An 11,493-nucleotide genomic window follows, 5' to 3' on the forward strand; every position below is an offset into this window, starting at 1 on the left:
AAGTGCAAAATCCCACCAAACATATCAAATAACCCATCAAACCAGTTTCTTAAGCCCCCGGCCACTGGAGCCTCTGAAAAACAAGAGCGCTCCAATATCAGAGAAAACCTCAAGACACGGAGAACACTTCCAGAATGGTTTTTTATTTCAAGGGGGAAAATGCAGGAGGAGGCTGACATGTAGATGAGAAAAGACGGGGGGGGGGGGGGGGGGGGGGTGGACATCAGGCCGCTCAGAGTCTCATGGCAAGTTACAGATTGTCCATCACATGCCAGAAGATCAGCCTCCTCTCTCCTCCCACACTCACAGGTGTTTGACTTTAAACCTCACAGCAGCAAACATTCACTAGATTCAGGCCGCGCACACTTCAGTGTCACGAACAAGGCGTTGTCAAGTTTGTGTCCCTGTGAACACAAAGAAATCAGGATTGCTGCTACAGTCTTCATTAATCTTTTCTGAGTCACTAGGAATAGGATTGTGAATGTGTCCACTTTACTGTCACCACCCACAATCAGAGACATGAAATGAGGCATTAAAGACATTAGACGTAACATTCCACTATCTCTTCTCTATTTGCACTTTGTGTGTCTGCCTCTAATAACTAAGGTCGGCTGAGATCAACATTCTGCTGTATGAGCTGTTCAGACAGAAAAAGCTAAATTTTTCCTTGTGTCATTTTTTGCAAATACAATATTTTGCATTGGAGGGTTTTCTTAATCGTCTAACAACAATCTACACCAGGCCAAAAAATATTGTTTATCATAATGAAATGAAAAATAAAGTGTCAAACCATGAGTCAATGTCAGTATCGTTGTCTTGGTCTTAGGAAACTATCCAAAGTACCAACTACACTGTTAGAAAGCAACTTAATAGATATTATTACTTTATCAAAGTATTCATTTTGAGGAACTTGTACTTTTCTTGAGTATCTCTCTGATTTACTTTGAACCTACAACTTCAGAAGAAGTAACACAAAGTATAACCAACAAATAAATTACGTTGAATTTCAGATATAAGTTTTACGTGTTCAGATACAAGAAGTCTTTGTTGATCCGGGGGGATTTACCCAACAGTAATTCAAATCTGCCCCACATTTACCAGCTGCAGGATTAAAGTAATGTACAAAGGAATTCATGAGTAACAATAATTTAATGATATTTGAACAGATTCATAAAAGGTCTTTTCTTCTCATAAGGAAACTTTTTGCTGAGTGAATTTCCACCTCAGATCTTTATTTTCTGTCTGAACAAACCGTCAGAATCACCACTCGTGTCTCAGAGTATTATTATTATTATTATTATGAGTCTTTCACTCCACCACAAATATCTTTTCAACATAGACAGTTCAGACACTTTTTGTTTTCTTACAATCTTTGATTTCACATCTACCGATCGACTGTCTCAGAGTAACCTGTCGACATTCTGTTCTTCTGACCTCAACACTGTCAAGTCTGGTCTTTGTTTTAGTGGTTCAGGTACCTGAGTTTTAACAGCATGAGAGCAGTAAGAACCGTGGGTAATGTACAGTAACATGGACGGATGAGTAATAGAGAGTGAAATTTAAATATCTCATCACCAGATACAGTTAAGATGTAACACAGCAGACGCATCGATAAAAGACTCCAGACCATCAGACATAAACACAGTCTCTGCTCAGTGCTCGGATAAAGCAGTAAAGTTTAATTTCAGTCCTTCTCCGTTGTTCGTCTGTCGCATTCCTCCTCTTCGTCCTCCTCCTCCTCTTCATCGTCTCCGAACGTCTGCTCCTCCATTTTGACGAGCGAGTGTGAGCGTGCCGCCACCTGAGCGGCGAGGGCGGAGCTGAAACTCAGAGCCTCGGAGCCGTGGATCTCAGTCAGTCTGTCCATCAAGGTGACGGCGGTGACTTTGGGCTGCAGGAGGCAGTCCAGGCCGTTCTGGGACTCCGCCCCCTCGTCAAGGAGCCCGTCGTACTGATGAAGCTCGGACCCTCCTCCTCCTCCTCTGTTGCAGACTGAACTCACCACCGTCTCCTCGTCCTCCGCCTCCGCACCACAGATGAACTCCATCACTGGCTCCAGGGAGGGGTCAGGGCTCACCCTGTCTGTTTCTTCTCCATCACTTCCTGCGGGCTGCTCTGAGATGTGGTTTCCCGCCTCATGGCCGGTTTCTGCTGAGCCTACAGAGGTCGGAGCATCTGGTGGTTTGGTGGCAGGATCTGAATCTTCAGTGAAGGCTGAAAGCGCCACAGCAGCTGCAAGACGAAGAAACACAAACAGGATTTAGGGATCGACTCGTATACTGATTTATGATTTTGTCTCGTGGATTATTTTATCCTCCTGAGTATCAGCAGAAAGACGGACTGCAGATAAACACCAATGCAGACCTTGGTCATTGAAGAGCAGCTGCTTCCTCTTCATCCTCTCCCCCTCGGATGCACGGAAGCCCAGGACAGCTTTCAGCTCCGACAGGACGCGACGAGACTCCTCCCTCTCACGACGCTGACGCTCCCGCTCCTCCGGTGACAAAATGTCGAAATAAGACCCTCGACCTTCACCGTCAGAGTCTGAGTCGGACACGTAGGCCTCCCACTCCTGGTCGAACCAAACAGAGCAACAGGGTGACGACATGAGGAGCAGATAGAAGAGAAAGGCGTTGAGCGTAGTACGATAATATGAACTATCGTGACGGACATTTTGTGTAAACAGAGAAAGACAATGAGAGATATCAGGTGAAAGGAGGAGATTTGATCCTACCAGCTCCTCCGGCACAGGGTCCCTGTCCAGGATCAAAGGGTACGATGGAGGAGGAGCAGGAATCTCAGGCACAGAAGTTCCACACTGCTCCTGGCCTTCAGCATTACCTGCAGAGATTGTGTAAAATTACATTTCGGCAAAAAAAAAAATCACCACAACAGCTCAGCACAGCAGTTTGGTCACTGTGTTGAAGGTCAAGGTCGGTTTTCTCGTCCTACATTGTGGAGGAGCGACTTCCTCCATGACGGGCAACAGACTGGAGTCACGGTAAAGGAAGTAGGAAGTGTGTTAAAAATAGGACGACAGTAAATATGGAAACAATAAGCGACTAAAGAGGGTGTTGTGTATGTGTTGCGTAGCACCGTGAGGAGCAGGGCATGATGAGTAAAGAACCTACATGTAGGTTGTCATAATTTTAGCTTCACATAGAAAGCTGCTATTTTGACTCAAATGTCTGGTAATTGTTAAGATGTCTGCTTTATAACTATATTCACTGTATTAGTGATTGTTACTTATCTAGAGTACTTGTTACCTTATGTTTAAAAGTACAATTTAGTTCTAAAATTCATCAAGTGCCTAAAACTGAGAAGTTAGGAAACACAGCTGGCCCTGACTCAGTTTGATAGCTAGTGTCTTCTCACCTGAGCAGGCGTTGGCCCGTCTCAGCATGCGCGACACCTGGTTGACGCTGTCCTCCCAGCAGCCCGTGCTGGCCTGCATGTGCGGCTGCAGCTGGTGCAGCCGGTCGTTGAGGTCCTGGTAGCCCTCGCACGACAGCTCCGTCAGCTCCTTGGACACCATCAGTTTCTCCAGGTCGTCCTCCAGGATGATCATCCTGAAGACGTCGGACACAGAGGAGGACGAGCGGTGTCAACAACTTTATGTGGTAAATACTTTTAATACACTCAAACTTAATGTACTATGTCCTTATGCACATTTGTACTATTCCTGTGCTGCTGGTGCAGTGACCCACTTCACCATACTAATTTGATCTTAATGGAGGTGTAGAAAGAGGCCACTCAGGGTTTTCTCTGTGTGTGTGTGTGTCTGTGTGTGTGTTTCTCACTCGCTCAGCATGGCCTTGAGGTGCAGCTGAAGGCTTCGGATGGACGTGTGCAGGGTGTTGAGCTCCCGGCACTTCTCCCTGGCTCGCCCGGTCTTGTCGGAGCCCGTCGACCTCGGCTGGGTTTCAAAGTGCCGGTGGAAGTCGTAGCTGCGCTGCACTTCACAGAGGCAGCCGGCCATGGCGAGATGCAGGGGCTCAGTTACAGCGGCGATAGAGAGGTGCAGGGGAGATGGAGGAAGATGGGGGGGTTCTCCTTTGACCACGCCCTCTTCTGGGTCCTCTATTCGGCGCGGGGACAGTAGAAGAGCCAGTCGGCGGAAACATTCAGAGCTCTGTCCCACCCACAGCTGGAACAGCATCTGCAGGAAAACAAACCACCAAACACCTGTCGTCATAATCCTGGCACCGCTCTTTTTTCTCTTTTACATAATCTTTGAGCTGTTGCCACCTCAAGCCTCTTTACCTCAGGTCAGTGCATGAATACACTTGTCAAACTATCACCTTCCTCAAAGCTCTGAATCAGAGAGGAAAGTAGAACCAAAACAGACACTGAGCACAACGATGGACAACAGAGAAGTGGCTCAGGTGGATTTACGAGTAACGAGTGGCTTGAGAAGTTTCCATCGGCATTTTGATCCTTCTCTAGTGGTGGAAAATGAAAACCATTGGAACAAACATGTAGTCAAGCAAGAAAATCAAGTGAAAACTAAATAAAAAGTTCACTATACTCTTGTCCTGTCATTAAAGGAACGTTCTGTAGAACAGTGCACGCCTGACCTCCATCTTTCTGACTTGTGCTACCTCCCTGCACCACCCCCTCTCGAGTCTCCAGGTTATAAACCTGCTGGATTTACCTTCAGGGCCGGCAGGCTGTAGTCGTCCGTCAGCTCCTGCGCCTGCTCGTCCCCCAGGTGCTCGATTCCCAGGCCGAGGCCCAGCTCCTTCAGAGGCACCGCTGACACATAGTTTGTCACGTTATCGATCTCAGAGTTGAGAGGAAACGTTTGCAGGGGTTAAGGACGCACCACACGTCTATGAAAACAATGACCCTCTGTAGAGAGTTACATATTCCTCCATTTCAATTAATGTCTATCTTATCAGGAGATATTTTGTATATGCCTGTAAACGGCTCTAGATATCAACTTTGAATGGATGACCTGGGATTCTGCTTATTAATGGCATTTTATCTTTAAAAGAAATATCAAACAATGTGATATACGAGAAAGGATATGCCTTGAGCATGTGACAGGTGGCCCTACGCGAGGCTCTGAAGGCTGAGCGGAGGGCCCGGTAGAGAGCCTTCCTCAGTCCAATCAGCTGCTGGCCACGCGGCACCGCCCCTGGACCCGCCCTGCTAAAGGAGCCGGCTGCACTCACCCTGTCGAGCAAACTTGACAAGTGAAATGTGATACAACTGTGGAGACGTCCCAGAGAGGCGGGGGGGCACACACAACACTGAACACCACATCACTAAAGACACACAAGACGTTTGCTACGAGACAAAACAACACACGGAGACAATTCAGACATGAACACTACACAGGATTGTCACACTACTCAGCTATTTGACTATTAAAGGAACAATTTGGTAAATTAGCTTTTAATTTCTTGGGAATAAAAAGATTGATTTATTCTGAATTGAATTCTTTAAATGACATCAAAGAATGTCCTTAGTATAATACCAGATTAACAAAGATTTTCTGTGATGCTAAAGCTGAACAGACAAATAAGTTCTACTCTCACATAAATAATTGCACAGCTTTAGACACACTACCTGAAGAGGTTAATTAACACACTCTCGACAAAAGAGGGAGATAATTGAGCAGGCTCAGGTGGATCATTATGTGTTTGATTGACAGGCAGGTGGAAGTGAGAGGAGTACACTTACAGGGTGAATCCTCTGGAGATGACCTCGGTCTCCTGCACCAGACGCAGGGCTTTACGAGACAGGCCCGTCAGAGTCTTGCCGTTGTGGACCATAGTCTGGAGCTGTGTGACGCGGGCGTGGACGGCTCTCTGCATCCGGCCCCGTCTCCAGAGCGTGATCCCCCTCAGCCCCACCCAGCCCAGCAGAGCCAGGCTCCAGGGGGCGACAGCCAGAGACCAGAGGCCCTCGGAGACGGAGCAAAGACCCATCAGAACCGCGGCCAGGCCAACCAGCCCCGCCATGTCCCTGAGAGAGGGAGAGACAAGAACTCTGATCAGCTACACAGGAAAGGGTTAGAAAATACTTTAATGTAAAATTTAACATAACACTTTTCGGGAAATAAAGGTTTCCCAAAAATGATTTTAATACAAGAGGTATTGACTAATTTTGAGGCTGTAAAAAAACACTTTGTACTGGTTTTGTTTTGGAAAGTATTATATTCTCTGGTGATCCAATTATCCTGCCCATCCACTGTGCTCCTTCCCACCTACGTACCAGAGGGAGGGCCTGGCGATGAAGCTCGGTCTGGGCAGGGTGCTCGCTCGGCTGGGTGAGCTAGAGAGCGAGGAGGCGAGGGTGAGCAGGCTCGGGTCCAGCAGCTCAATCAGCTCCACGTCCTCCTGCAGCAGCACGTCCTGGTCCAGAATGCACCTCACCGAGTACTGGCCGAACACGCAGTCCTGCAAGATGGAAGAAAAAAAACAACTTTCAAAATAAAAGTATGCGAATGTGGTGGTTTTAGTGTCAGCATTCTTTTCCACCTACCAGCTGCTGCTCCAGCTTATGAGATGCAGCTGCCTGGTGCATCGGGCTCCATCTCCACACGGCCTCAGCCAACCTCCACAACCGTCCTCCCTGCAAAACACACAGGGGAGACGTTATAATGCAGTCAATTAAGTAAATGCTCCTGTGCAGCGCTTTCAATCAGCCCCAGTGGATTTGAAATATATTCCATATTATATAAGTAATACACCTGCAAGTCTCACAATTATTTTGTCTTGCTCCCACGAACCATGAGTGCATTTCCCAGTAATCGCACACAACCAATAACAAGTGAGTAACACTCGCTCACGGTCAAAAGGAGTTTCCCAGGAGACAAACTCTTTCAGCCAACAACAATAAGTGCAATGTGTGTTTGTAAAAACTCACTCTTGGGTCTTAAATAGCAGAAGACAGGAAAAACACACCCCAGCTTCACTTTGCTGGATTTCTACTTTGGAACTATAACTGAGTGTTTACATTTTCAGCATCAATAAAACTCAAACTTTGATCCTTCTTAAATACATGGTTGTCAGAGAGGGAAGAGAGGTTTTAGTTCCAGAAAAAGAAACACGTTTGTTCGCATTTCACTGGAGACACTAGACAGAAACACAATGTTTCAGAAACACAGTGTTTCAGAAACACACTGAAACATTCAGTCGCCACAGAGCGTCACATTTTAATGTGGGCTTTTTCAAAATGCTGCAAACTGCTGAGAGCACAAAAAATATTCCTAAACTTTGTAAAGCCTAATCATGAATAGGATCTAATGTAATCTGCTTAAGTGTGTGTGCGTGTGTGTGCGTGGCATCACTGAAGTGCTTTGTTTAGACTAATTCTGAAAGATGTTTGTGTCGAGGCTGTAAAAATAACACACGCGTCCGTTCTTATCAGTTAAGAGTTTAAAAACAGGGAATCCTATTGAATCCTGCATCACAACATCCTGTGAAACATGCACGTGTGTGACGTGTTTGTTTGTGAGACAGATGCTTTGGGGGTTGTTAATCTAACAGATGCAGTCAGATTGATTATTGATCAGAGACTGAGCACCAGGGCTCGACATTTGTACAACCCTGGTCATCGGTCTCAGCCAACAATGTGTGTGTGAGTGTGTATGTACACACACACACACTCCAGTTAATATCCTGAGCCACTCATCAGTATTCTACTGGTGTCACAGGGAGCAGTGGTCTGACTGTTACTGTGGGAGACAGTGAACACACAACACTGGATCTCACGTATGATAACACCTATGTGTTTGTGCCGAAACTCTCAGTTGTTTAATCGAAGGAATTCAAATTATTGTTGTAATAGATGTTTACTTAATGGCACTAACTGTGTCAAGAAAAAATACCTAAGATTCTCTGACTCCAGATGGCCCAGCTTTAGTTTTTTGTCGACAATCTGCATTTCTCCCATGTACAGTTAAGAGCCTTAAATTGGCCTGATCATTATTACACAGTTGTAAAACAGGCAAATCCGTTTTTGAAGTTCCACAGGTACACATTATTTTCCCAATAAACAGTTTGACCTATAAACCCACCACACTTTCCTGAAGACGAAAGTGACAACTACAGATTTTTAGTTTTGTCCAGGCAGCAAATAAAAATCCCCAAGAGATATTTAGTTTAATATAATTATTGTCAACATTTTCTGTCAATATGCCACTTTACTGTTTCAGCTCTAGACTGGAACAGATGAGATTAAGAGCAATTCTCCACTTGACAGCTAGGACGACTTATTTGCTTAAGCAACATAACCACAGAGCAAGAACCAAACCAGGGAAATATGGCAATAAAAATGAAATAAAATATTTGAATTCACCTCACAGCATCGAGGCATGTTTCATGTTGCCAAATACACATTCTGTACAACAACGATCACTCTCATACCTGACTGCAAAAGACCCCTTTCATTTTCAGCTGTATAAATGTGGGAAAATTAAATTTAACACTAGATTCCAGAGGCATTTACTCACCTTTATATCTGAGATTATACTAAAGTGCTTTATGTACACTAGAGGGTACAAGGTAAGATGGTCAATGAGAGCAGGAAACAGATTTCTCATCCATTCATGTGATGTGTGAGGATTCGAGCCAAAACTTCAGGAAAACAGCAACTTCTCTATTTCATGTAATAAAAGATAAATGTGCACGACCTCCACAATATCAGGTCAAAGACAGACTACCACACATACTGTACATACCAGGCAAGCTCACACAGTGAGGCCCTTTGCCACAATTAAACTGTGGCTTATCAGCCTGAACATGATGTTCGTCTCGGATCCGACTTTCCCTGAGCTCCAGGAAACTGGTCGTGGAGGGATGAGCCGTAAGCTTTCCTGTTTCATCTGAATCCCTCAACCCACCCCCCCCCCCCCCCCCCCCACCACCGCGACTCATTAGAACAACAGCAAACCAGAGAGGAAGCGTGACACGTACGGAAAGTTCCTGAGTAAAGGAAACACATCGCTGTTTCCCGTTGCAAGAGGAGGAAGATGGGGGGGAGGGAACCAGGGAGGGGATGGGGGTCATGTGATCCTCAGCTTTTCAGGACACGTTTCTCAAACCTCAGTCGTCAATGGTTTAATAAGATTAATGCAAGCGGCATTAAAAGTTTTAATCCTTTTTGAGTGCAAAGAAGACGTGTATTAAAAAACAGGCGTACACATGTGAATTTCAGTAGAACCTTCACACAGAGTTTATAAGAGGAAGGATGTCAGAGGGAAAGCAGAGCGAGTCTCAGTAATCACATTTCTCCCATCGCTTCTAATATGGCACAACAGCCGGAGAGAGAGAGAGAGAGAGAGAGAGAGAGCGATGCAACACAGGGAAAGGTTCTCATCCCGATCACAGAGTCAAGAACATGCAACACAGAATACCTGTATGTGTGTGAAGGGATTCATCACAGCCATGTCTGCATAACACTCTCTGTAAACCAGTGTGCATGACTGGGGGTGATTCTGTGCCAGTGTGTGTGAATGTTGTGAGTCAATAGTCAAATTAATTACTTTCTGTCTGACTGCACAAGTCAAACAGAGACACACAGACAGACACACACACACACACACACACACACACACACACACAGACCCAGGTCAGTGATGCAGATCATTTGAATTGAGAATAGTAGATGTTAGATAAGTCATTTGAGGTAGTTCTTATCACTTATTTGATGATTGACAGCTGAGACTGACTCGCGATTGATCGGGTGTGTGTATCGGGCGAGACTTTGCTAGCACGGCTCCATCCCCCGATCACAACTGCAAAAACTCTGGCACCATATTACATCACCAAGATGGCAGCGTTCCTTGTCTGGGCTATTTTGGCTTCAGTTCTGAAAAGTGGGTGGAGGTGGAGATGCGTCCAACTGATAATTATTGTAAATCATCTAACTTGCGTGTTTTAATTTGTTCTGGGATCAAGTCTGTTTAAGCTGGCTGCAGATTTCCCTCTGTGACCATAAACAGAGATGAATTCAGATTGATGCGTCCATTAAATAAGCTGGAGATCTGGAGAATGGTAGCCAGTGATGGAGGAAACTCACGGTGGTTTTCTGCGGCGGGGGGAGGTCTCCCTCTTGTTCTCCATATTCCTCCTCCTGCGATGCCGTCGGACATGCCTCGAAGTCTGTGTGGCCTAAATCGTGCAGGTACTGGAAAAGAGGAGAGTTCTGCAAAGAGAGAAAGAGAGAGAGAGAGAGACACGGTCAGACACCTTGTAGAAGCAGCTGAGGAACGATGGAGGAGACGGGTAAAAGAAAAAAGCGCCAGATGGACGGAGGCAGAAGAGACTGCAGGTGATTAGGTCATCAGTTTCATGCAGGTCGAGCCATCACACAACCGGATTGTTCTCTAGATTTTCACAGGAGTCCTAAAGCGCCGCTGATTCTCTGAGCTGTCGACTTTCCCCTCAGGCTTCCTCAGATAAAGTTGGGGGGGCTCCACCCTCACCCTCACCCACAGCTCCCCTCTCTGCAGCTTTCTTCCTCTCTCTCTAAGGGAGGGATGCTGTAAAGCCAAGGTGCCTGCACACCTAAATCTGTCAACTCATGCAAATGTCCCGGCTGTGCTCTCAAGCCTCTGCATCCACACAGGCGATGCAGCTTCTTGCCCCTGGACAGAAAACAAGCTCAGACATCAGCCGTGAGGAGAACAGAGGAGGAGAAATGCACCATGGTCGGTTATGTGCCAAAAAGATGTCTGAGCCTCTGTCTGTGAGCATCTGTCTGTGAGCATCTGTCAGTGAGCATCTGTGTCTGCAGCCTGTTGTGCTGCACATCTGCAAAAAAACGAGAAGCTACTCACATGCATTGTCACACGAAGCCGCAGCTCATGTTGTCACCACCCAGATGTGTCCGTGTGTGTGTGAGTGAGTGAGTGTGTGAGTGAGTGTGTGAGTGAGTGTGTGTTTCCGGAACCGACGCATTGGGTCTGGTCCTCCTCCTTCACCTCCTCCTCCTCCTCCTCCAGCAACTGGTCTAACAATAACGCAACACCAACAACAAAGAACCGTGTGGCCGAGCTGAGCCTCCCTCATGACCGGCAAAGCTCCTTGGCAGCTCCGCGGCGCGTCTCCTGCCAAATCGGTGGATTTGTTCCGCGTCAACAAAGCGTGGAGGCTGCTTCTTCTGGAGCTAGCATGCCCCGTTAGCCCGTTAGCTCGCCAAGCTAAGCTAAGCTAGCTGCCGCAAACGGACCGAGCGCCATGACATAGCAATAAAAAGTTTTCAGGTGCTTTAAAAAAAAAAAAATAATGACAACACAAACCTCGAACACCACGTCTTCATCGAGCTCCTCAGTCATTGCTCTGCGCCATCGACCCGCAGCCCGTCCAGCATGATGGGGGTTGTAGGCGGCGGTGGGAGGCAGCAGCCGCTGGGAAGTTGGGAGCAGTTTAGCCGGTGGCTAAAACTCCGCGTCAAAAAACTACAACTCCCATGATGCTCGTCTTGAACAACCGTCTCGCAGAGCGTGTCAGAGCGCTCCAAGCGGCCACGAGGGGGAAC

At 46.6% G+C, this 11,493-nt stretch overlaps 1 protein-coding gene across 3 annotated transcripts; it reads right to left on the minus strand.

The window, feature by feature from the left end:
* Positions 1 to 1,130: 1,130 nt before the first annotated feature.
* vezt (vezatin, adherens junctions transmembrane protein) lies at positions 1,131 to 11,393 on the minus strand. 3 transcript variants are annotated; one of them, XM_053415324.1, is made up of 12 exons: positions 11,255 to 11,393; positions 10,033 to 10,158; positions 6,493 to 6,582; positions 6,223 to 6,407; positions 5,689 to 5,973; positions 5,032 to 5,178; positions 4,655 to 4,802; positions 3,801 to 4,159; positions 3,376 to 3,569; positions 2,735 to 2,841; positions 2,365 to 2,572; positions 1,131 to 2,232 (listed from the first exon to the last, which is right to left on the minus strand). In XM_053415324.1, the coding sequence occupies exons 1-12, from the start codon at positions 11,288 to 11,290 to the stop codon at positions 1,685 to 1,687; spliced, it is 2,433 nt and encodes an 810-aa protein (XP_053271299.1). In that variant the 5' UTR covers positions 11,291 to 11,393; the 3' UTR covers positions 1,131 to 1,684. The 3 variants fall into 3 exon arrangements, with proteins under 3 accessions (XP_053271299.1, XP_053271298.1, XP_053271300.1); XM_053415323.1 differs by having other exon boundaries at positions 5,032 to 5,190; XM_053415325.1 differs by lacking the exon at positions 11,255 to 11,393 and adding an exon at positions 10,793 to 10,901 and having other exon boundaries at positions 5,032 to 5,190.
* Between the last annotated feature and the right edge of the window lie 100 nt (positions 11,394 to 11,493).

The sequence above is a fragment of the Pleuronectes platessa genome, chromosome 22 (assembly GCF_947347685.1).
Source record: "Pleuronectes platessa chromosome 22, fPlePla1.1, whole genome shotgun sequence".
In the NCBI taxonomy this organism is placed as follows: Eukaryota; Metazoa; Chordata; class Actinopteri; order Pleuronectiformes; family Pleuronectidae; genus Pleuronectes; species Pleuronectes platessa.